Source organism: Aspergillus novofumigatus, assembly GCF_002847465.1.
Source record: "Aspergillus novofumigatus IBT 16806 chromosome Unknown P174scaffold_7, whole genome shotgun sequence".
NCBI classification, from domain to species: domain Eukaryota; kingdom Fungi; phylum Ascomycota; class Eurotiomycetes; order Eurotiales; family Aspergillaceae; genus Aspergillus; species Aspergillus novofumigatus.
Window position 1 is genome coordinate 768,289 of NW_020194280.1, and position 23,894 is coordinate 792,182.

Genomic DNA, 23,894 nt, shown 5'->3' on the forward strand with positions numbered 1-23,894 from the left:
TGCGATGCAACCAACTTCAAGCATGCTTAAGCTATTGAGACATTGTTGGGCAATAATAATAGTCTGCCCTCAATCTCAGAGCCTGCAAGGCCGGTTCCTCTTTCAGTTGAGTTTACTCCAAAATCAAATACCAAACAGCCCCAAAACCAATTTCAGCCCGCGATGGAAGTATCACTCCACGTGTAACTGTATGAACAAGGCCCCTGATAGGTGTCTATCTCAAAAGTATTGCATCTCATTCACCTTCGCTTTATCTTCATTCTGCGTAAGAATTGATTAATTAAGTACTTCACCTGATCTGTTCGACTGTATCACCTGACGTAGGCATTGTCTTTCTGTAGTCGCGTTGACGCGTTTCCGGTCGCGTCTCCCGAGGAGTCAACTCAACACTGTAGATAGCTATGAGATTATTCCATCCACAACGACACTGTAGATTGTCCATCTGAACGTTACTATGGGTAAAAAGAGAAAAAGGCCCATTAGAGATGGCTGTGCAGCCGACGACTCAGCGCAGAGACGCATTATCAGCCACTCCGGCGGTTCCAGAAATCACGGAGCTTCGGCCAGAAACGAGAAAGATGGACATTCTCATCCTGTCATCTCCCTGTACTACCCCCAAGTCGTGACGCTGAGGCAGTACCTCCTACAGCAGATCCCCGTAACGTCCAAGTCCCGCCGGAGGAGGATCGCATCGGTACGGAGTGATGCGCTCACTGAACGCCAGGGGGATGGCAGCTCGGGAGAACGACAGGTCCAAGGTCTTGCCAGCGTTCTCGATACCACGCTCGTGGGAGTGTTGAAGGAAACCTCGCCCACAGCGACTCAGGAGCGACGGCGAGACTTTGCCGCTTATTCCCAAACCCAGTCCCAATGCAGATCGGAGCTCACCAGCACGGACACTGGGCCACCATGTCCACAGTCAGAGGTAAGCTATGAGAGACAGCCATATTTTCTTCAAACCACGTCGGTATAGCCTTTGGGGCATTCAGCACGCATGGAGCAATCTACCATGGCTGTCTTCTTCAAGCCCGTAGATGCTGACCATGGCGCAGATGGTTGACTTTGTCATAACCTCACTCTTCAATCGCAATGGCTTTTCGTATCAGAGACCTCAGCACTTGCTGGCTCATGGTTATCAGCGTGCGGGTGGATCAGAACGGATGACGGATAATCATGCCGCTCCAACAAGCAGCATCCCGGGTCTCGTAGTGCGGTATCCCAACAGAAATGTCGAGACGCTGAAACAGGCGCCGTGGACGAATGTTCTTGCTCTCCTGGGAGGCAACGGAGAAGAGATCATGCTGAGACTCTTGCTCGATTGCGGTATATTCACAGCCATTGACCATCGGAAGGGGATATATTACCAGATTAGTGGTGAGCTCTTCAGCCGGCCATACCTTTGGGAGGGGGCACTCAGAGATGACGTGACGAACAGGTCTTCCGCTGTCGAGCCTAGAACCTGTCAGGAGGGAGCTGGCTCAGGATGTTTCAGATCTCAGCGGAGCTTCCATTCATACAGCAAACACCATTGGCGGAATTGGTTCTCGCCTCAAAAAAGGGAAGAGTGTACACCAAGAGGTTGTACACAAGCCGAATAGTATTGTCTTTTTTCGACGGCGCATGCTCTATGCGAAACCAGTGCTCAACTCAAAAGGCGATGTCCATTTTGGCTTGACCCGTCTTCGTAGGTGCTCGAGTTACTTGTTCACTTCCGAAACTAACGAGGCTCAGACGTACTGAACCGTTACCCTCGAGCGGACTCATTGTCTGAGACGGTGCACATACTGAAGTACATCTTCCCTAGACAATATGGTCTGCATAACGTTTTCACCTCTGTCACTGATAGTCGTGAAACCGTCTTGCCATTCAAAGATTACTTCTCCAGAGAGGCCGAGATAGCGCAGATTGAGGAACAGGAACGCAAACGCCGCCAACGCATTGGTCCCGGATTCACGAATCATTTTGAAAAGCATAATGATCTTGTCGAAATACCGAAGCGGCTCCGCGGGAAGGCCGTTGAATTGGTGCAGCAGCTGCAGAATCGTAACCGGCGTTGCCCATACGTGAAACTGTTGGACTACTACTGTCCGACAGAGGTACGTCAATGTTTCCACGAAGCAGGTGCATGTGCTGACAGCTCAGGATGTTGGGCCTTGGAAACTCGATCCTGCCAATTCTCAAGAAGGGTCGACGGGCAAAGAATCCCGCACGGCGTCGGATCAGCTGGTAACTCAACCGCGAGGCGCTCAGCAACAGGCAGCCACAGAAATGGACCCCATAGAGAGCCCACGGACAAGGAGTTCGACCCACGATACAGGGAAAGGGACTACCAAGTCCATAGTCCCAGGACCGAAACAGAGTCTGATGGACTATGCGACGCCTTCTTCGTCTGTATCGGCTTTCTGCCGGGCAGTACTGCGAAAGTTGATCCCTCCACAATTTTATGGAGTTGGCCAACATCAGAAAAGCAACCAAGAGATCGTATTTAGCCATGTCGATAGATTCATCCGCATGCGAAGGTTTGAGAGTGTGAGCCTTCACGAGGTTTGCAAAGGAATCAAGGTTTGTCTGCTCTTAATGTTGGTTCGAAAGGCTTCTGACATTACTTAGATCACCGGTATACCATGGCTTGACTCTCCAGGTAAGCAGCATCAAGAGTCTCTATCGAGAAGTAAACTGTCATTATCCGATCTGCACAAACGGACGGAGCTACTCCATGAGTTCATCTACTACATATTTGACTCCATCTTGATACCTCTGATTCGGTCCAACTTCTATGTCACCGAATCACAAATATACCGCAACCAGCTCTTCTACTTTCGACATGACGTGTGGCGCCACTTAACTCTACAGCCATTGGCAACTTTCAAGACGACTCTTTTTGAAGAGATGAAACGAGCGGAAGCGGAGCGGAGGTTGGGTGGAAGGTCCCTGGGGTATAGCTCGCTGCGGCTCTTGCCAAAGACGACAGGCGTCCGGCCGATTCTGAACCTTCGACGACGAATGCTCCAGCCAGGATGGGCTGGCAAGGCTCCGTTCCTGGGCCCGAGCATCAACTCCACCATCACACCGATATTCAATGTCTTGAACTATGAGAAGGCCCGTAACCCTGCGAGTCTGGGTTCGACCCTGTCTTTTGTCGGCGAAATACACACTCGTCTCAAGAGCTTCAAGGAGCGCCTGATTCAGAGTCAGTCGAGTGCTCAGCGGCAACCGCTTTATTTTGTGAAGGTCGACATTCAGTCTTGCTTTGACACTATTCCTCAAGAGGAACTTATTCCTCTGATTGAAAGCCTGTTTTCCGAAGAAGGCTACCAGATCGGGAAACACGTGGAAGTTCGGCCGCCAGACGAGTTCAGCAGCATGTGGCCGGTGCAAGAGTCCCATCAGAGTAAGGCTCTACGCCAATACGTTGGCAGAGCAGCGCCCGTGTCGAAACCGCAGCATCTGACTGACGCCATTACCGATGGTGGCATCGGCCACAGGAGAAATACCGTCTTCGTTGATACGCCGGCTCATAAGGAGTATTCTGGCGACTATCTACTGGACCTACTTGATGAGCACATTCGGTACAACTTGGTGAAGGTCGGGAGGAAGTATTTCCGCCAGCGGAATGGCATCCCTCAGGGCTCGATACTATCTAGTGTTCTGTGCAACTTGTTCTATGCTCAAATGGAGCGGGAATCTCTAGGTTTTCTGGATCCCAATGAAGCCGTTCTTCTTCGGCTAGTGGATGATTTTCTGCTTATCGCAACCAACTCGAGCTTGGCGATGCGTTTCCTGCAGATAATGCTCAAGGGACAACCCAAGTACGGCATCTCCGTCAATCCAGCCAAGAGCCTTGTCAATTTCTCAGCAGGGGTAGACGGTGTACAGATTCCTCGGCTGGAGGGCAGTCATTTGTTCCCTTACTGTGGAAGTCTGATCGACACCCGGACTTTGGAGATATACAGGGACCAAGACCGAATCCTCGAGGGGACTGACTCGGCCGCTGCCACTATCTCCAGCTCGCTCACAGTAGAGCCAGCACGAGCCCCCGGCCGTTCTCTACACCGGAAAGTGCTCTCGTCATTCAAGCTCCAGATGCATCCGATGTACCTAGATACGAAGCACAACTCGCTCAACGTGGTGCTCTGGAATCTGTACGCGAACTTGGTGACCTCGGCGATGAAAATGTACCGGTACATGAAGGCTCTACCTCATCGGGCACATCCCACCCCAGACGTGGTAATCCGAGTCATCCAGGATCTGATAGAACTTGCTCATCGCATGACGCGCGCCCGACGGGAACTCAAGTCCAGGGATTCTTGTTCGCCATATATGTGCCTCGTGCAGCAGCAACAGGTCCAATACCTCGCTGCTGCTGCATTCCGGTTTGTCCTAGGCCGGAAACAGACTAAGTACGCAAAGGTACTGCACTGGTTGGAGCAGGTGTGGAAAGCGGCGCGGCCACAATCCGATGGAAAGGCGGCTCGGCTGGCTCAGGTTGTTCGAAATGGCAACTCTGTTTTTGCCCGTTGGCGGTTCTGAATAACTGGCTATTTACCCTTGATTTGATTCTGGAGGTCATTATTAGCGATCCCCTTGCTGGGCCGCGGTAAGTCGGGGATCCCCTATGGATGCTGTCTGCAACTCTTGATAATTCAAGGAAAATGATGTAATCGTTCTCATTATTATTCGCCGCGGCAAACAAGGGCAAAAATCAAGAAATAGTGCCAATTGGACTTAGACAACAAAGTAACTTTGTCCCGGGAGTAGTTGGGCGACTATCTACACTGTACTGAGTACTTGTGGCATTATTTTGCTTTTTTGTTGATGCGCAACAGCCAACAGATGAACAGCGGAAATAGCGGATATACAGTGCCTTGGTTCTCTTGCGAACTTCTCCATGGTTCGTTCCAAGCTCACATACCACGGAAAACCTGAAGTGGGATGCAAATGACGGGATGTGACTGGGTCAAAGCAATCAGGCAAAAGGGGGAGGCAAATCAGGTACTTCCAGGTACTCCTCAGAGGTATGTTGTGGTCGCTGAGAAGAGGAAAATGTCAACAAGCTGTGACAGGAACTCTTTAATCCAACTTACCTTCTACAGAAACAGAATCTTTGAGCTTGATGGCCTTGATGACGGCATTATATTATCTTCCGCTATGGGGAATTGGCTCAGTGCGTGTGTATAAGGTATCACTTAGTACTTTACTAGTATTATTGGCTGAAACGTGGGACAGGCACTGAGGAGTACCTAAGGATACTCTCTCTGTTGGCAACTTTGGCCGTTTTCTAACCTTCTCCGTACTAGTTTGGCCCATTCACTGCATTGGATGAATGTGGATGAATAAGTGTCTTCCGAAAAAGTCAAGGATCAGCCATTTAGGCCTCTATTGCCAGTTTTTCTTGCTGTTTGCAATTGGCCAGACCCGAATTCAAGATTTCCTAGTGTCAATGAATGTCGGCCTCAGGGCTCAGGCACCCCGTTTGCGGTATGTGACTTGCTACTGAAGGAGGAGGCTAGACTGTTTCCGCTTCTCCCCTAAGAGGAAGCATCTCCTTCATTTCCCGTCTCGTCTATCCCCTCCCCATCCCCATCCCTCACCATCATCATCATATCATAGCATCTCTTAGCATCCTTCGTTTGCCTCATTTCATTTTCTTGTCCTCTTTTTCCTTTTCTTTTTCTTCTCTTTTCTTTTCCCTGTCTCCGTCCTTCGCTTGAATCCTCCGATCCCTCGTTATACCTCTTTTCTTATCTTCTCATCGAAAGACTACTCACCTCTCGTTCAGCTGATCCTCCTCCCAAACACCATCCCCTCCCGTGAGCAATTCTTAATCCCCTTGTTGAATTGCTCCCCTTCTCTCGACAGTGCCCTTGTTCCCCGGATATTACCGTCGTTCTAGAATCATTGTCGGCTGGGCTTGTTTCAGGAGCGACTGCAGAACTAGGGGATATAATCCAACACCGATAGTCTCTGCGGTCGTCCTTTTTTTTTCTGCTTCAATTTATTTTATATTTTTCCCTTTTTTTTTTTTCCTTCGCTTGGGCCGGTTACCACTTTCATATACGGCAATTCCTTTCTTTGGTTTGACTTGCATCTTGCGTCCGAACTAGCTCTTGCTACGCCCGTACTTCAATTCGATCAAATCGGTATATGAGATGACGACCATTTGCACGACACCCAATTCCCCTCCCGAACTATCGGGATCCAAGTCCTCTAAATCTTCATCCTTCCGGTCCTCTTCGCACGCGTCCGGTCCCGACGGTATCCTCGCCGACATTTCCAATTTCGAAGAAATCGGCCTGGAGGATGACCCGGGGTTGCCCTACATGGATGGTGTTACTACTGCTTATGGAAAGTCGGGAGTCCTGGCTCGCTCGTCGACGACCAGGTTGCAGCCCAAAACTCCGATAACTACGACTCGTGACTTGACGTCGACGGTCAAACCCACCAGGACTCCGTATCCATCGCTCAAGGGCCATGTCAATGGGGCATTAGCGAAACCGAAGCACAGCAGCTCCAAGCTTAGGTCGGGCAATCAACGAAGTGCGAGCAGTACTCACATGCTACCGATTCAGTCTTCCGCACCCCATCGTTCAAGATCCAATTCCCCGCTCCGAATGCCCTCTAATCTGGGTTCGTCTCCCTCTGCTCAGACCTTGGCTGTTTCGCCCGTCAGCGGCCGACCCCCGCTCAATCGCAAGAGTTCGTGGCAGCGAAGCCGCAAATCCCTTAAAGAGCTCGAGGAGGAATACCATGACTCCGATGAGGAGCTGCCAGATGATACGAGCTTGTGGAACGTCCCTATTTCTCCCCGGCCGGTGCAGGATCGCGCCCCGTCCCGAGGTACAAGTCCCGATGGCCGAAGTCCAGGCCCGCGCCCGCTTCCCTTGTCGCATTCTGTCTCGGACATGTCTGTTTTGTCTTCTACGGGTGCGAAATCCCCCAGGGGATCTCGGTCGGGCCGACAGATGGTGCGCTCAAGCTCCGCCGGTCCTGAGCGAGGACAGATTTCGCCTCGCAATCCTCGCATTTACTCGTACAACAATATGTTGTCGGATCTGTCGGAGGAGGCGAAGATCATCACTCAAGCTCTGGAATATCATGCCGACGAACGCGATCGCAAACGTGCAGAGAACCTCCAGAACGGTATCTCCTCGCTACGGTCTAGCACCGAATCGAAACGCGACTCCAAAACCACCATTGAACTGCCTCCTCTGCAAAAGTCCAATATCATGATCGATCCGTTGCCCATCAGCAAGGAGAAGGAGAAGGTCCTTACGCGTACGCGGCCTAGCTGGCTTCCTCCCAAGGACCAAAACGAAGAGAGGAGGCATCTGAAGGAATACAAGAAAATGATGGCAATGTCGCGCGAAGCAGGTTAGTCCATTTCTTCATTTTCGGCCTTCAGCTGCCTTTGTTATTAACACCCTATAGACAAGCGCAGAGCTGCCAAAGCCGCTTCGGCCAAATGCGAAAAGGATAATACGCGGGAAGCTCTCAAGCGTATCTGGGACGAGTACGTGTTTCCGAACTGGGACCGCGCCATCGGCGAGACCCGTACGCGGGAATTGTGGTGGCGCGGTGTGCCGCCCCGCCATCGGGGCGCGATCTGGCAGCGCGCAATCGGCAATGAACTATCCCTATCGGAAGAAACGTACAAGAAGGCCTTGCAACGGGCCAAAGACGTTCGCTCCATAGTTCATGGTGAGGCGGGTGAAAGTCATAAGCGGATGAAGGAATGGTTCGATACAATTGAGGCGGACGTGTCGAAAGCGTTTCCGGACCTGAAACTCTTCCAGGTGGGCGGCCCACTGCGCGATACTTTGATCGATGTGCTTGAGGCATACTCGATGTATCGAAGCGATGTGGGATACGTCAGTGGTCTTCATGTAAGCTGACCCATCCAGAGTCTTGATCTGTTTTCATTTCTCCTAACCTTGGTACAGACGATAGCCGCTCTTCTGGTTCTACAGTTCCCATCGCCATCTTCCGCCTTCCTTGCCATGGCCAATGCACTGAACCGGCCTCTTCCTGTCGCATTTCTCACGCTGGACCGCGGGGCCATCGGTCGTACGTATTCATTGGTGTCTGCGACGCTCCGCTACAAGTTCCCCCGCCTGGCGACTCATCTCTACGAGACTCTGCGTCTCAGCGACGAGGAAATCTGGGAACCGATGTTCCGCTCTCTCCTTACGAATGGGCTAGATTTGGAGCGCGTCAGTCGCGTCTGGGACTGCTGGGTGTTTGAAGGAGATCGTATTCTAATTCGCGCCGCGGTCGCGATTCTCGGTTGCTTGCAGCCGCAATTGTTTGCATTTACGCAGCCGGACGACCAGGGTCGTGCCGCTGTGAAGGACATTCTCGGATGGGGCCCTCACCACCCCGGAAGCAACAAACCCGCCGCACGTCACAGCGCTCCGGCTGCTCCTATGACTGGTTTCGGTGGTTCTCAGTCCGTCAATACCGTGGCTGGTGATTACTGGATACTCACCACCGCAGGGGACGAAGATGGGTTCATGAACGAGGTCCGAGAGGCGGGTAAGGTGCGGGATTAAGCGGAGCTGTCGATGGGATTGGCGTAGGTCAATTCATGTATCAGCAATCGTTCGTTGTACAGCTTTTTTGTGTGCTTCTTTTCTTCTTCTCCTTCGTTGGATATATTCACACAGTGGTTCTGGCAAACCACAACTTAATCTTAGTTCTCTTCTTGTGGCCAGCATGTTGGCCGTGTCTTGGTGTTACTTCTGAGGTCTTAGAGTAGTTGGCTAGATAGCAGCGACCGCAGTTGTCAAATGAGCAGTTGCACTTGAATGTGGCTAAGCATCTCAGTGATGACGAGCTTCACTCTGCAACTCTTTGTTCTACACTTGGGGTACTTGAATGTATTGTCCACTGTTAATACAGCATTTCTATGAAAAAGTAGTCCTTGCTGGATCATTGGATTTCTTAACAAAAGGTCTATAAATATCATTGGTCGTCATATGTCTTGGACTGCGCCAGGCTAGCGTATATAAAGGATCCCTTTTTTTTATGTTGTGTCTAATCACCACGAGATCTTCGCAACAATACCTTTCGGAAACGCGCGAGCAAGCAGCTTCCTCAACTCATCCATGAACAGAATACCCAGCGCCAAGGGCAACGGGATGAACCAGAACTCAATGGGGACGGGGGCGGTGTCGAACAGGGTATGGAAGCCCGGGACCTCGGTAACAAAAATGGCGATGATCAAAGAAACAAGCATGGCGAGGGGCAGCCAGGGGTTGCGGCGCTGTTTGCGGACGGGGTCAGCGGTGAGGATGGAGAGGCGCTTGTTGCGGACGGAGAGGATGTTGCCCCACTGGAGCATGACGAGGGTGACGAAGTAGACGCATTGGCCGACGTTGTTGAAGTGGGTGAGCTGGTCGGCGGAGTAGCCGTAGAAGCCGTCGGAGTAGGACTCGAAGGCGAAGATGAGGGCGTGGAAGGGGATGCCTGCCTTCTTGTACATGTACAGGAAGAACATGGAGTGGGCGATGATGGTCTCCATGACGCCGATGAAGAGGTAGGATTGGGCGTAGATCTTGAGGTTGATGAGGTGGTCTTTCTTGTGGTTGCGGGGCGGGAGGCTGAGGAGGTCGAATTCCTCTTTCTCCATGATGAGCGAGAGGGAGAGGAAGAGGTCGGTGAAGACGCAGATGATGATCATGAGGAAGGAGCTGAGGGGAAGTGGGACGCCGAAGAAGACGTTCATCAGCACTGGCCAGATCTCGGACCAGCTGCCCGCGGGGAGCAGGTAGGCGATGACCTTCTGTAGGTTCTGGAAGACGAGGCGGCCGAGGCGGATGGCGTCGACGATGGAGTCGAATTTGTCGAGCAGGACCAGGTCGGCTGCCTCGATGGCGACGTCGCTGCCGGAGACGACGGCGATGCCGACGTCGGCAGTGCGCAGTGCGGGAGCGTCGTTGACGCCGTCGCCGGTCACCGCGACGACGTTGTCGCGCGCCTTGAACTCCTCGACGATGCGGTACTTTTGTTCGGGCGAGGTGCGGGCGAAGACGATCTCTTCGTATTGGCACACGGCGTCCCACTGCTCGTCAGTGAGGGAGGATATGTTTGGGCCGTCGATGAGGAGACTGCGTCGAGAGCGGAGAGATTGCTTCTCGTTTTCGTCGTCGTCGTCGCTGGTGAATGGCCGCAGGTCGTCGACCGTGTCTGGCTCCGCGGTACCGCTGAAGATGCCGACGTCCTGGGCGATGGCAGCTGCGGTCAGACCAAAGTCGCCCGTCACCATGAAGAAGCGGATGCCTGCACGGCGGCAGGCCGCAATGGTCCGCGCGGTCTCGGGTCGGGGCAGATCGACGATGCCAAAGATGCCAATCACCGTCAGGTCGTGGACACCGTGGGCCAAGACCTCGTCGTTGAAGTCGTTTGATCCCACCGCGGCACTGGGGGTATAGTGCCGTTGGCAAAGCACAATGACACGCTCTGCGCGCTTTGACAGGGACGCTTGGAAGTCTGAGAACATCCTTCGGGCATTCTCGTCCATGGGCTGGACTTTGCTGTCAATGCCGGAGTAGTACGATGTGCACCGTGGCAGAAGAACATCTGGTGCACCCTTGACATAGGTGAGATAGCTGCTGCTGCTCTGGGGATCCTTGTGCATGGTAAGCATCCACTTGTTCTTCGAGTTGAACGGTATCTGGTGGACTCTTTCGTACTGGGCATACTGAGAATGACCGTTGGGCTGAGCAAGCTCGGCGAACCGTAGGACGGCAGCATCGGTCGCATTGCCCGTCACCTCTCGGTCGTTCACTGGCAGTCCAATTGTCGCCGGATTAAAAGAGGCGTCATTGCACAGGAACGAGCCCCGAAGAAGGATGCTCAGCGCTGCGGGCCACTCGGTCGAGCCCCGCTGTTCTCCAAGCAGCTTCTCTACGTTGAGCTCTTGATCGATCAGGCCGAGTGACCTGACAAACATCTTGTTCTGGGTCAATGTGCCCGTCTTGTCTGAGCAGATGACATTGACACAGCCCAGGGTCTCTACCGTTGCAAGTCCCTTCGGCAAGATGTTGCTCTTCTTCATCCGCTTGGCTATCATCATCAGAGTGAGTGCCACTCCAACAGGCATACCTTCAGGGATGAACGCAACGACACAGCCCATCACGTTGTTCAGCATCGCGACCACGTTCATGAACTGGTAGTGATCCACACGCAACCAACCCACCCAGGTAAAGAGGATGATCAGAACCAGCGTGACGGTCAGGCAGATGATGATGGTCACAAAACGAGTGATCTCCTTTTGTATCAACGTCGGTTTCTCCTTGACGCCAGTGGTCATTTTGGCGATGCGGCCCATGACAGACCGACTACCCGTCAGTACCACCACACCGACCGCATTGCCGTTGGTGACACTTGTGCCCATGAAAGAGATATTACGGGTTTCCAAGAAGTTGTCGTCGGTCACGTCGATGGCACCTTCGATCTCGTCCGACTCTCCTGTGAGAATAGAACGGTCGAAACGGACGTCGCCAGATGTCTGGAAGAGACGCATGTCCGCAGGGACTTTATTGCCGATGGAAACATGGACGATGTCACCGGCAACCAGGTCTGTGGATGGCACGCGGATTTGCTTCCCGTCTCGCACAACAAGAGCTTCAGATGGGAGCAGGTTGAGAATCGAGTTCATGACATGTTTCGTAGACCAATCTTGAAATGCAGAGAAGCTTGCTTGCAGGAAAATCACGATGAGGACGAGTATGGCCATGGCAAGACTCGGGACGGACGGTGGGTTGCTGAGGGGTTTCCAACAAATGAAGAAGATGATTACCCCGATCCACAGAACCGAGCAGAAGCCGCCAAAGACATAGAAAAAGATTTTCTTGAGGTAGTTCTCGCTATGGTGAGCGATGACATTCTTCCCATCCCGCTGCAGTCGAGAGGTGGCAGCAGACGAGCTGAGACCGGACCGGGGGTCCACGTTGAGTTGCTGGAAGAGTCTGTCGGGCTGCAGGATGTGGTAGTCCAAGCTCTCGAAATAATCTTGATCGGGCTTATTCTCCTTGGCCTGCCTTGCTTTGATAGCCGCTTCTGTAGCGTTCTGGGACTCGGAAATTTGAAACGAGAGGGTCCTGAACTCGATAGGTATCCCGGCGGCCTTGTTGCTCTGGGAGGCGTCGTGAGAGCTCCGAATGGTGTCTCGGCTCAGAGAACGATGCCGACTGAGTCGAGAGTGGTAGATTCCTCCACTTCCCTCTTCCGGTGGTACTGCACCATCGAATTGGATGCGGGTTGTACGACCCGTTCGATCATCAGGGGACTCGTTAGGGTTATCAACTCCCAATTCGAGATCCTGTTTTAAAGGTTCGGAGGAAGCAGGAGATTGAGCCATGTCAACAGCAGGGATTTCAGGAGTGTATGAGACTGAACACTCAGATCTGCTGTCTAATTATGGCAGAGGCTCTGGGAGGGACGGGAAAGTAGAGGGAAGGTGAAAGGACGGAGGAGGCCATGGAGCAGGCATGATGGCTGTCTTATATGCGTAAAAACCAGTAGATCTACTAACCCAGGACGGATAAAAGGACACGAATGGGTAATAGCAGATTCTACGATGCGAGATTTTGATCGATTAGGGGGAGCCATGACAAAGGATTTCGGTCACCACGGACACTAGACTGTCGCTTGAGGGATAGAACTGTGGAGGCAAAAAAGAAATTATGAGATCAGAAGTCCGGTACGGGATGAGTGAGACAGTGTACAGGATGGACGATGACAAGACAGAAAGGGACAAGGCAGAGAGAGATGATGTGGACTTAGGGAGGATGGAGAGCAGAGATGGCACTGTCCGAGTATGCTCCGCGTGTATCCTTTGCTGTATGGAGTAATTGAACCATAGCTGAGATGGTTCCAAGGCTGATGATCTTGAGAAATGTCAGTAGCATCAATTCGTGTCGACGGATAGAACCGATTCCTCGTAGAATAGACTGGAATTAGGATGGAATCTGCCACAGTTTGAGAGAGCGAGAGAGCGATTGATGGTCAGAGGGATCAGTGAGGGAATTTTCTCCTCCACAGAAAATGTACCACTTCCATGTGCTCCATCTGAACAGATACTACTCCGTATAGCCTCGACAGATTTTGGATCGCAATTTGAAAAGCACTGCTCTGGTCTCCATCAGTAAAAGAGTTTTTCCTGGCCAGGATTAATCCCTCAGCATGATAGCCGCAAGCCACCATCATCTCGAGGCTGCTCCAATTAAGCTCAGTACGTGCGCTAACAGGAGCGCCACACTGACATCGGAGATTTTCTCTAGACAGACGAGATTAGTGCATGATCCACAATAGAATAACAAGTACGTAGTGCGATATCGTGAGAAGAAACGAGAATTGCAACTGTCGCTTGCAGCCGTGGCCGTCTCGATTCTCTTTCGTCCGGAAAATGCCTCAGCGGAAAACTAGCCAACTCCCCCGCCGCGTCTTCTGGCATGAGTCTTTTGTTTGAGCAAATCGCTGATTGAAACAGCACGTAAGAGATTCCTCCCACTTCAGTGAGATTTTCGGACTGACTGACTCCAAAGTAGCCAAGTGCTGATTGCAACGGTTCCCCACCATGGTTCATTCAAGCGCTTTCGGCCTCCGTCTGTTAAGCAGACAATGTGACGGGGTCGATAGCTCCTGTCCATAGAGCTTTGTTGCTGCCTGTGACGGGACAGCTAAGTTAATGAGGGACACTACTCCGTCTTCGAATTGGCAAGAGAGATGGAAAACGGCCGGACCGAAGCACAGCTTTGATCATTGCAATTGACAGTCAAGTCAATGGTGAGCAGATGGCTGGCTCCGGACCAGACGCTCATGGGGCATCAAGCTGTTATTATACCTGGTACTTGACAGGCAAGATAGGAGCACAGCTAGTAGTACCCATCATGCAGCAAACAACTCATATTTGAGAGTCACACAGATCGTGGGAGATCACCATGACTTGCAGACGGGCAAAACAAGGGCGATGAGCGATTTCAACGGTTCATCAACTGCCAATGGATCTGCGGCTGTATGTATGTATCCAAGCCACGTCAAGTACCAGGACTATGAGCATATGATCCGCCATTTTGAGCTATCTGAGGTATTTTCTGTGGGACAACGGCTGTACAACAGTCGATACTACGGATATACTCCTGCCTTCTCCTCCCGCTTATCCTCATCCCTTGATTGGACTCTAGCACGCTCATATAGATGGATGGCACTGCTATTCGTCTTTTGAGTTATAAATACACGCTTCTTCGGATGTATCACGATGCGTTGAGGTCCATGTTATACACTCAGTAACAGTCATGTCGCCCATACCCAGGCTGAACCCCAGCCACTGCCATGACAACCATCACTACCATGACCTGGTATCCCAGGAACCGAAGGAGACCTACAACTTCTTCGAAGGCTTGAAACTTCCCGACGTCTTTATCCGCTGCTGGGCACCCAAGAACTCCTGCAGTCCGGAACAACGACCACTACTGCTGTCTTCCTCCTCCGTCTACTCCAGCATCTCCGAATCACCATCACCAGCACCCTCCTCCCTAGCCCAAAAGTACGGCACCTGCCTCGAGATCCTTCACTATGGCTCGTTCAGCTCCGTGCGTCTATACGCCCGCAAACCCACATCAAGTCCTACAGGTACATCCCCCAAACAGCTCCACGTCGTCAAGATCTTCCGCCGCTCCTCCAGCCCAACCATCATAACCCACCACCGCTTCGAACAATCCCTCTCCTCCTCCCTCTCCCACCCCAACATTCTCCGCACCATCGACTCCCTCCTCAACGACCGCGGCGAGCTCTGCCTGGTAACAGAGTACTGCGCCGCCGGCGACCTCTGCACCCTCATCGCGACAGCAGGCGCCACGCTCACCCTCTCCGACATCAACTGCTTCTTCAAGCAGATCATGCGCGCAGTCGCCTACCTCCACGACCGCGGCATCGCACACCGCGATCTCAAACCAGAGAATATCCTCCTCACCGTCTACGGCGCGGTGAAATTGGCCGATTTTGGGAGCGCGGTGTGCTTGCCCCGTGGTGATGCCTCTGACTCGGATACCGAGGGTGAGGTCGGGTCTGTCGGTGCGGTGACCTACTCATACTCCCCGCCCCGCAAACTCCTCGGGACGATACCCTACATTGCGCCGGAGGAGCTGTGCGAGGTTCAGAGCTTCGACCCGCGGGCGGGCGATGTCTGGGCTGCGGGGCTGGTGTATATGGCTATGCGGTGTCGGCGGCTGCTGTGGCGCATGGCGAGCGAGGAGGAGGATGGGCGGTACCGGGAGTATCTTGTTGGGCGGAAGGGGGAGGAAGGGTACGCGCCTATTGAAGAGCTGGGAGAGGTAGGTGCCGCTTTGTGAAGACCAGCATAGAATAGCACGATGGCTGACTGAGAGAATAGAAGCGGTGTCGCAATGTGGTGTATGCGATGCTGGATCCGAATCAGAGGCGGCGCATCACGGCATCGCAGGTGGTCCGGTCTGAGTGGATGTATGCGGTGAGGGTTTGTCGCGCTGGAGAGATGGGGTTGTAATTAAATAGGTAGTCATGGCTGGTCCAGACACTGATAAGGATATTCATTCTTTGTCGTAAAACGAGGTTTATGGCTATGCTACATATAATCATTGCATTTTCACTCATTAGACAGTGCCTGCAGCCAACACGTACCCTCCGTCGACCACGATCGTCTGCCCATTGAGATACTGGTTCGTCGCCGTGAAGAGCACCGCACTCGCCATATCCTCGTCCTTGCCCGGCCGGCCCGCCGGCACCTTCTGCTCGTACTTCTCCTTGGGGATAAAGCTCTTCTGTTTCTCATCGCTCTCCCCCGCCGTCATCTCACTGGGGAACACACCCGGGGCGATATTATTCACCCGGATCTTCAACTTCGACGAACTAATCTCATGCGCCAGCATCTTGGACAGATGGATCGCCGCTGCCTTGGACGCATTATACGCAAAATGATGCTGCGAGACCTTGACGATCCCCGAGATCGACGAGATGTTGATCACTGTGCTTGACCAGCCGTACTCCTTCTCGGACCCCTTGGCCAGCAGCGGCAGGAACGCCGTGGTGGTGAAGAACAGCTGCGTCACGTTCGTCCGGAACACGCTCTCCCATTCCTCCGGCTTGGAGGCCGGGTCATCGAACAGGCTCTTGCGCAGCTCGGCCGGCTCCTCGTGCTCCACTGTCTGCGAGTGGCTGGTGATTCCGGCGTTGTTGATCAGGATGGAGAGATGCGTCTCGCGCGAGGAGATCTCTTGCACGAGCTTCTCGATTGACTTCTTGTCCGTGATGTCCGCTGTGATAGGGATGATTTCGCCGGGGATATTCTTTCCGTACAGCTCAACGACGCGGTCCAGTTTCTCGCCTGTGCGTCCGGTGATGTAGACTTTGGCGCCGTTGACAGCGAGAGCTTGAGTGGCCATCAGACCGATGCCGGAGCCTCCGCCGGTGATTAAAGCCACTGTCCAGGTTTAGTATCTCTGGTCTTTGGTATTGAGAAGAACGAATGTCGCATACCCTTTCCCTTGACATTGAAGAGATTGTCGAGCTTGAAGGTCTGGTTACTACTCTGGGCCTCCATTCTGACTTCTTCGGAGACTGATCGATGCGATGTAGCGGTAAATGGCCTGTACGTAAACGCAGAAAAATGACTAGAATAATTTTGTACCGAAGACAAGCAGCTTTTATTATATACAGCCCGGTGGTAGATACGTGGTTGAAGTATCTGGCGAGAGACAGCTCGCAGGGGAGCAATTGGGCGCATCATCACTGCAACAGTCGGGCCGTTTACAAAAGTAAAACAGGATTTCTAGAGTGTATAAAAGGCATTTCTCTCATCTAGATCGTCATGGATAAACGATTGCGGCATGTCTGGCAAGATTTGCGACTGTCTAGACAGGATTCACCCCCCACGGTGTTGTGTGTGGTTCATCACCATGACGTCGATCCGTAGTACTTTATTTGGTAGAAAGTGATGTCGGTGATAACCACGAGCTCTACCAGACTGATCTCCTGCATCGGTCCAAACGATCTTGGAATATTAAGTCTTCCATACAGAAGATTCATTTTGTTGCTGTCATCTGTGTACCTTGATCTCCATGCAAATCTCAACGCAAAGTTCCAATACAAAATGCACTACCACGTTCTATTTACATGCCCTTTCATAACATTGAAGTCATGACAGAAATCAATGCACGCTTAGAATATCCTGTAGCAAGCTTACATTACTTATGTATACAAACTACAGCTTGGCCTTGGCTCCAATAGCCTCACTAACAGGTGCCACCTCAACCATCATCTTGCCGGTATTGGCACCCTCGTAAAGGCTCACTAGACCCTGAGGCGCCGCCTCCAGTCCACCCCGGATGATATGCTCCTTGCGCTTGATCTTCCCCTGGGTCAACCATGTCGACAGATCCTTCAAGGCAATGTCATACTTCTTCGCATAGTCGAACACGATGAAACCCTTCATTGTGATTCGTTGCGACTGCAATACACCATTAGCGACCGATCAGCTACCACATGCCATAGCAGGGAAAACTTACAATGACGTTCATGAAGCTCGCAGGCCCCTGCGGCTTGGCCGAGTTGTACTGGCTGATCGCACCGCAGATCGCGAACCGAGAGTCTTTCTGGGCCCGCGCGAGACAAGCATCGAGAATTTCTCCTCCGACATTGTCAAAGTACACATCAATGTACTCGGGCGTAGCCTCCTTCAACTGCTTCTTCCAATCCTTATCCTTGTAGTTGATCGCCGCATCGAATCCAAGCTCCTTGACCAGGAACTCGCACTTGTCGGCACTGCCCGCAATGCCAACAACCCGCTTGGCTCCCTTGACCTTGGCAATCTGTCCGGCGACCATGCCGGTCGCGCCGGCCGCACCAGACACTACGACGGTGTCGCCGGGCTTCGGCTGTCCGACCTCGATCATGCCAAAGTAGGCAGTCAACCCCGTCATTCCGAGCACCGACATGGCATCGGTGGGCTGGCAGCCGGGAGGGACGACCACCTTCTGAGCCTCCTTGGGTCCCAGCAGACAGTACTCTTGCCACCCGGAGTAAGCGACGACCCAGTCGCCGACCTTGTATTGGGATTGTAGTCCGCTTCCGACCGCGATCACCTGTGCGATGCTCTGGCCGCGCATGACGCTGCCGCGCTCAACGGGGCAATGTATGACCGTTTTGCTGTGAGCCATTGGCGCATGGCCGGGTCGAGGGAGAGGTAGTGCACGCGCACGAGGACTTTGTCATTGGGGATCTGGTCGGGGATGGAGGTTGTGTTGAGCTTGAAGGTTCCATTGGTCAAGGAGGGGTCGATGGCCGGGGACGGCGTGTTGGCGTAGATGAGCTGTCTGTTTGAGATGGCCATTTTGGCTGTCTGTTTGCTAGGACCAAAGATGAAAATATAGATGGAAAATAGGGTGCAAGGATGGAAAACGTGGGGTGAAAGAAGGAGCGATCCTTTTCACATATAGGCTTCGGTTATCTGTGTACCTTTTCTCGCATCCTTTGACTTGCAGCGAAAGTGCCTCGGCACGGCCGAAGTTCTGCATTCAGTTATCAGTCCGTTCTTCAGTTGCCTGACTCAGGACAATCCAAAGGAGCTAATCTAGAGAGAGAGTTTGGCTCCGCAAATTAACGGACTTTGTCTCTAGTTCTAGAAGAAGGCTAGAAATTAATAGGGTCATTGGCTCATTGCAAGAACTGGGGGAGGACATAACTGCATTGCTAACTTATGCAATGCATAAATGTTCATTTGTGCATTCATGACGTAGTTATGCATCCCATCTTATCGATAAGGATTTTTCTCTTTTGGGAAATAGAGAGAGGAACAGCCACTGAGCAATTGTACGACCCTCATCCCAGCTCAAAGAGATTGAATTGGTCTCGTTTTGAATTGAGCGAGCTTTTGATCTCAGATAGCCTATGATCTACCGAATACCACTTCGGATCTCATCCAAAGAGCATGTGGTCCCCGACAGAATGTGCGATCAGCCTGACGTCACCGGTCTAGGCGATGATGTCGAAAGGTGATGAGCATCAAACTGGGGCAAACTATAAGAACATCTACCGTGGTACTAGACGGACTTGCAATCCGAAGACTGAATAATAACTTCTTCTCTCATATCGACAGATAATTTCTGACCTGCATCATGAGTACCACCCAAGCACCTTACCAGTCCTCCACCGGAGGCTACAACCAAGACCCCAACTCCACCACTCCTATTGGGACCAACGTCAACACTGCAGCTAGCACCGCAGACCCTTTTACTGGACCTGCGTCCAAGTCAGCCGGACCGCATAACTCCAACGTCGCCAACACTCTCGATCCCCGCGTCGACAGCGATTTGAACAACCGCGCCCAGTACGCCCCAGGCATGGCCTCCTCCGGCAACGTCCACCCGGGCGCCACACAGAGCTACAACAACCCAGACAGCTCTAACGCTGGCCCTCACAGCTCCTCGGTCATGAACAAGCTCGACCCCCGTGTCGACAGCCAGACCGGCAACACCACGACCAAGACGACCAACGAGACGGGTACAGGCGCCTCCCGCAATCCTACCGATACCTCTGGAGCAGGTGCTGGTGCAGGTGTCACGCAGGGCTCCTCGACCACCTCCGTCGGATCGCCTGGGGTGGCAGATAATCGCTCGCGATATGACCCCAGTGTATCGGGGTACAACCCCGCAACTGGGTCCGGATACGCGACTGCCGGCGGCGTGGGCCACCAGCCCGCCCCGGGATCCAGCAGCTACGATAAGCAGGACTACCGAGCTGAATATGCGCCCAGCACGGAAAACAAGCAGTATACTGCGGAACCACAGGGCCGATCGGCAGGGAAGGGCGAGGAAATTGGCCGTGGTGTGAAATCAGCCATTGCTGGCGTTCACGTAAGTCGATCTGCTACATTCTCCTGATGAGCGGACATGAGTACTAACGAGGACTTCAGGGTGCTGGGGAGTCGTTGCGGGGAGCAATGAATGCAGCTGTTGACAAGGCATTTGGTCATGAAGCAGGTGCAGCGAAGAATGAGGCCATAGCGAATAAGGGCGAGCAAGAGATCCGGTCAGGAACACTTTCTGGCCAAAGGGAAACTCGATAAGCAGTCTACGTCTACTTTTGTTATGAATGATGATACCACGTTTTTGTACTTTGCAATTGAGACTACATGAGATTGTGATCAAGTTGTACTCCGTATCTTACTCCATATAGTCATTGTGCTGTGGCGATGGACATGATGTGTCATAGCTATGTAGTCGTATGTTCAAGGTATTAAGTTATGATGCAGTGGCAAGATAATAGCCAGGTCCAAGTGAGAGAGAGTTTGGTTTATCTGATCTTTTATGGGGGAGGTTATCCTTCTATGACGTGCTCTACGACACTGTTCATTAAGATATTGTATAGAAGCAACAACAAATATATACCTACCGCTCCACAGCGCCATGGAACACAGCATCTGGACAATCAGGGGCTAACTGGCTCAAGAGCGATTCAAGCATTCTCCAGCTTCTGCTTACCAGCGAATCATTATCATCCTTCAATAACTTCATCCACAACAGTCGTGTAAGTGTCTTCCGGGAGCTCCGGAGGCTGTGCAATTCCAGTGGAACCGCGATAAAAAAAAAAAAAGGAACGAGAATGAAACCAACAGAAACTTCAGTTGGAAAACAAGATTATGAAAGGATTATGAATCATCATTATACTTGAGAGGAGAAGAGAAGAAAGACCTTGAAGGAAATTCCTCCTCTTATTATCATCAAACCACGCAACTTCTTCCCACTGCGATTCTCGAGACAAAATACGAATACGACAAGTGAGAGCTTCATCGCCTCATCCCAGCTCAGACAACTTCCATCTCCACTCGTTAGACTGTCCTAGTCTCTCACATGTAAATTCGTGGTACTAGTCTGCTTATTTATAAACCATCGTTATCTGTCTTCTATTATCGTTCTTGTTGCATCATCACTCTCCTTACTACTGCATGGACAGAGTCATCCACCACCACCAGCAACGCCAACTTCGACATCATGCCGCACTCGCTGGTCAATCCGGAAGGCCATGATCAGTTCAATGCGATCGTGGAGGCATCCTCCAGCCCGGAGGATCGCTCTCCGATCCTGCAGTCCAATTCTGACAGCGACGAACTGGGCTACCAGTCCGTCGACGCAGCCAAGGAAGATGAAGCCGACGAGATGGTTGGTGTCAGTATCGGCCCAACGCAGAGTCGCATGAAGGCCCGTATGACGCCCGCGGAGGAGAAATCTCGCATCATGGAGCGCAATGGCCAGTATTTTGATGCCGTTCCTGACAATGTTCCCGACTCCGACGGTCTCTTTCTTCCTGAGATCACTTCTGAACCAGAGTCGCTGCCAGATGCTCGAGAATCCCAAGCGCATCCGCTAGAGGGAGCTGGTCAACAGGACCGTGTTGAACTGGCCCAGAATAGGGTGCACCAGAGCACTATTGCCCCGGCGAAAGACGGTCAACGGACCAGCTTCACCAGATCGATCCTGAAGAATGGACTGCCGCGTCCTCGGGCCTGGTCTGGAGATGCTATATCCAACCTGCGACTGAAGAAGTTTTTGCCGGATCTGGGCTCTTTGGCGAAGCGGTCTTCGCTGCCCTTTCGGTCAAATACTCTGCATAACCGAGCCCGCAGCCAGACCGTGAAGCCTATGCCGTCCGGACTGGCTCTTGAGCAGGCCCAGGCGGCCGCTGAACAGCAGAGGCGGCGGTCGTGCTCAACGCCCCACGCGCATCTACCTGCTGCGGAGGAGCCGATTCCGGAGTTGAGACCTTTGAACGGGATGATGGCTGCGAAGCATTCATTTACGCGCAAACCAAGTAATTTCTCCGGGAACGCAGCCTCGCTCAGGCGATCCTCATCGGATCAATCTTTGTACCTGAGAGCATCGTCCACGGCGTCGTCCCTGGATCAGGCACCCCGGTACGAACATATTCATTCCCAGATCAACAGTCGTTTCAAGGCCATCAAGGACAGTCTCCAAGACTCTAGTAGCCGGCTGCTGAGCATGCCCACCTTGCACCTTCAGGATCTCCGCAGCGAGTGGGGATACAAGCCATTTCTCAGCGAAGTCACCTATCGAAAAGCAGTCCCACAGGCGGCCGAACGGCAGTCCCACCGGGAGATTCTCAGAGAAGGGGCCTCGCATTCGCGTGAGCAATCCCCACGCAATAATTCAGCCTCGACGCATCCCATCCTGGCAGAAGCCATGTCCGAGTTGACCGGCGACGTTGTCATCTTAGGAGGCTACCGGGGCTCCATCCTGCGCTCTGCCAAACCGCCCCATCGCCAGCTGTGGGTTCCGATGAAAGTGGGACTCAATCTTCGCAAGGTCGATCTCGAAGTCGGCTTGAACCCGGAGGACGAAGAGCGGATGGAGGAAACGATCATTCCCTCGGGCGTGTTATCGCATGTCGGGCCCGTGGACATCTGCCGCAGGCTGATGAAGCGACTACAAAAGTGTGACAACGCCGTCAATGGCAAGCTCCGCGTCTGGAACTACGGCTACGATTGGCGACTGAGTCCGCACCTGCTCTCGAAGAAACTGATCAGATTCCTGGAAGGCCTCCCGTCCAATGCACCCGATGTGCCACCGGAGAAAAGAGGAGCGTATGTCATTGCCCACAGCCTGGGTGGTCTGATTACCCGCCAAGCCGTCAACCAACGTCCCGAGCTCTTCGCCGGCGTCCTCTACGCAGGCGTCCCACAGCACTGCGTCAACATCCTCGGGCCACTCCGCAACGGAGACGAGGTCCTCCTGAGCACCCGCGTGCTCACCGCGCAAGTGAACTTCACCTTCCGGACGAGCTTCGCCCTGCTCCCCGAAGACGGCCGCTGCTTCATCGACAAACGCACCAAGGAAGAATACCGCGTCGATTTCTTCTCCGTCCAGAACTGGGATGAATACCGCCTCTCGCCCTGCATCAGTCCCGCCCTGCCCCCGCTAACAGCCACCCGCAACTTCAAGGACAACCTGCCCGACCTCGGCATCCGCAAGCGCTTCACCACCGTCCTCGGCAGAGAGATCAACAACGGCTCCGCCGAGGAAATCACCGACACACCCAGCCGACGCAGCACAGACGGCCGCGCCGTCCACCACCCACACCACCGCGAGAACGCCCCTACACCACCGACCCCGTCTCCGACGTCGCCAACAAAGCCTCCGCCATGGCCCCAACAGCCGACGGCCTCGTCGGCCCAACGGCCAACCTCCGCGGCGCCGCAGCGCACACCAAGCTCGCAACAACCTCCACCATCCCCGCGCCACGGCCATCGCCTACCTCGAACGCACCCTCGCCGAAGTCAAGCGCTTCAAGCAGGAGCTCGCCTTCAACCCCGCCCACCAGGCCGAGAACCGCTACCCGCCTGCTGCGGTCCTCTACGGCAAATCCGTCCCTACCGTCTACGGCGCGCGCGTCTGGTCGCCCGACCAGATCAGGCGCCAGGATGCATACGACGATCTGGCCTTTGCGGCCGGTGACGGCGTCTGTCTTGCGTCGGCGGCGATGCTGCCCCCGGGTTACCGGATCATCAAGGGCGGACTGGTCAAGAGCGAGCGCGGGCATGTTGGGCTGCTGGGCGATCTGGAGGGTGTGGGCCAGTGTCTGCGGGCTTTGGTCCGTGGTCGACGGGAGGGCGTGGGATTGGGACCGGGGCCTGGGCCGAAGCCTGAGCCTGCGCCTTCTTCGTAAAGTTCTTCTACGGACTGCATGCATTTGATACCCCAAAGCGCTTGTTTTATGATGACGACAATACGAGTAATGACCCGACTGGTGCTATCTGCTGCATGGCGCCTTTGTATACTACATCTCCAATCGTTCATATAGAGAAGATAGACATGTATAAACGTATCGATCTATCCTTGCTATAT

The 23,894-nt window shown here is 53.2% G+C and overlaps 8 protein-coding genes across 8 annotated transcripts; 5 read left to right on the plus strand and 3 right to left on the minus strand.

The window, feature by feature from the left end:
• Positions 1 to 6,149: 6,149 nt before the first annotated feature.
• Positions 6,150 to 8,549, plus strand: P174DRAFT_423651 (putative TBC domain protein; the record flags this gene model as incomplete). The annotated part of the gene is made up of 3 exons (XM_024825137.1): positions 6,150 to 7,371; positions 7,429 to 7,883; positions 7,941 to 8,549. 3 exons carry the CDS (start codon positions 6,150 to 6,152, stop codon positions 8,547 to 8,549), a joined length of 2,286 nt encoding a protein of 761 aa, XP_024679384.1.
• A 488-nt stretch (positions 8,550 to 9,037) lies between these two features.
• P174DRAFT_375962 (cation-translocating P-type ATPase) lies at positions 9,038 to 12,361 on the minus strand (the record flags this gene model as incomplete). Its single annotated transcript, XM_024822656.1, has 1 exon — positions 9,038 to 12,361. One exon carries the CDS (start codon positions 12,359 to 12,361, stop codon positions 9,038 to 9,040), a length of 3,324 nt encoding a protein of 1,107 aa, XP_024679385.1.
• Positions 12,362 to 14,297: 1,936 nt separating this feature from the next.
• On the plus strand, positions 14,298 to 15,526 carry P174DRAFT_394489 (putative serine/threonine protein kinase; the record flags this gene model as incomplete). The annotated part of the gene is made up of 2 exons (XM_024823633.1): positions 14,298 to 15,335; positions 15,395 to 15,526. 2 exons carry the CDS (start codon positions 14,298 to 14,300, stop codon positions 15,524 to 15,526), a joined length of 1,170 nt encoding a protein of 389 aa, XP_024679386.1.
• Positions 15,527 to 15,554: 28 nt separating this feature from the next.
• P174DRAFT_444538 (SDR family NAD(P)-dependent oxidoreductase) lies at positions 15,555 to 16,660 on the minus strand. The gene is made up of 2 exons (XM_024828111.1): positions 16,516 to 16,660; positions 15,555 to 16,459 (listed from the first exon to the last, which is right to left on the minus strand). Exons 1-2 carry the CDS (start codon positions 16,577 to 16,579, stop codon positions 15,633 to 15,635), a joined length of 891 nt encoding a protein of 296 aa, XP_024679387.1. The 5' UTR covers positions 16,580 to 16,660; the 3' UTR covers positions 15,555 to 15,632.
• Positions 16,661 to 17,067: 407 nt separating this feature from the next.
• Positions 17,068 to 18,651, minus strand: P174DRAFT_444539 (MDR family NADP-dependent oxidoreductase). The gene is made up of 3 exons (XM_024828112.1): positions 18,177 to 18,651; positions 17,544 to 18,147; positions 17,068 to 17,485 (listed from the first exon to the last, which is right to left on the minus strand). The coding sequence occupies exons 1-3, from the start codon at positions 18,365 to 18,367 to the stop codon at positions 17,240 to 17,242; spliced, it is 1,041 nt and encodes a 346-aa protein (XP_024679388.1). The 5' UTR covers positions 18,368 to 18,651; the 3' UTR covers positions 17,068 to 17,239.
• A 212-nt stretch (positions 18,652 to 18,863) lies between these two features.
• On the plus strand, positions 18,864 to 20,238 carry dprC. Its single transcript, XM_024823634.1, has 2 exons — positions 18,864 to 19,889; positions 19,949 to 20,238. The coding sequence occupies exons 1-2, from the start codon at positions 19,152 to 19,154 to the stop codon at positions 20,099 to 20,101; spliced, it is 891 nt and encodes a 296-aa protein (XP_024679389.1). The 5' UTR covers positions 18,864 to 19,151; the 3' UTR covers positions 20,102 to 20,238.
• Positions 20,098 to 20,634, plus strand: P174DRAFT_273559 (uncharacterized protein). Its single transcript, XM_024821528.1, has one exon. It carries the CDS (start codon positions 20,279 to 20,281, stop codon positions 20,564 to 20,566), a length of 288 nt encoding a protein of 95 aa, XP_024679390.1. The 5' UTR covers positions 20,098 to 20,278; the 3' UTR covers positions 20,567 to 20,634.
• Positions 20,635 to 20,643: 9 nt separating this feature from the next.
• P174DRAFT_444540 (uncharacterized protein) lies at positions 20,644 to 23,862 on the plus strand. Its single transcript, XM_024828113.1, has 4 exons — positions 20,644 to 21,041; positions 21,066 to 21,200; positions 21,222 to 23,161; positions 23,250 to 23,862. Exons 1-4 carry the CDS (start codon positions 21,027 to 21,029, stop codon positions 23,713 to 23,715), a joined length of 2,556 nt encoding a protein of 851 aa, XP_024679391.1. The 5' UTR covers positions 20,644 to 21,026; the 3' UTR covers positions 23,716 to 23,862.
• Positions 23,863 to 23,894: the final 32 nt, after the last annotated feature.

What these genes read in the sequence shown, in the direction of transcription:
- P174DRAFT_444538 (XM_024828111.1), bottom strand. Translation starts at nt 16,579, where the DNA reads ATGGAGGCCCAGAGTAGTAACCAGACCTTCAAGCTCGACAATCTCTTC. An exon ending in CTTCAATGTCAAGGGAAAGG is followed by an intron (nt 16,460 to 16,515) that starts GTATGCGACATT and finishes AAACCTGGACAG; the next exon opens with TGGCTTTAATCACCGGCGGA.
- P174DRAFT_444539 (XM_024828112.1), bottom strand. Translation starts at nt 18,367, where the DNA reads ATGGCCATCTCAAACAGACAGCTCATCTACGCCAACACGCCGTCCCCG. An exon ending in CAATGGCTCACAGCAAAACG is followed by an intron (nt 18,148 to 18,176) that starts GTCATACATTGC and finishes TGAGCGCGGCAG; the next exon opens with CGTCATGCGCGGCCAGAGCA. An exon ending in CGAGCTTCATGAACGTCATT is followed by an intron (nt 17,486 to 17,543) that starts GTAAGTTTTCCC and finishes GGTGTATTGCAG; the next exon opens with TCGCAACGAATCACAATGAA.
- dprC (XM_024823634.1), top strand. Translation starts at nt 19,152, where the DNA reads ATGAGTACCACCCAAGCACCTTACCAGTCCTCCACCGGAGGCTACAAC. An exon ending in CAGCCATTGCTGGCGTTCAC is followed by an intron (nt 19,890 to 19,948) that starts GTAAGTCGATCT and finishes CGAGGACTTCAG; the next exon opens with GGTGCTGGGGAGTCGTTGCG.
- P174DRAFT_273559 (XM_024821528.1), top strand. Translation starts at nt 20,279, where the DNA reads ATGATGCAGTGGCAAGATAATAGCCAGGTCCAAGTGAGAGAGAGTTTG.
- P174DRAFT_444540 (XM_024828113.1), top strand. An exon ending in GCCCCTACACCACCGACCCC is followed by an intron (nt 23,162 to 23,249) that starts GTCTCCGACGTC and finishes GCGGCGCCGCAG; the next exon opens with CGCACACCAAGCTCGCAACA.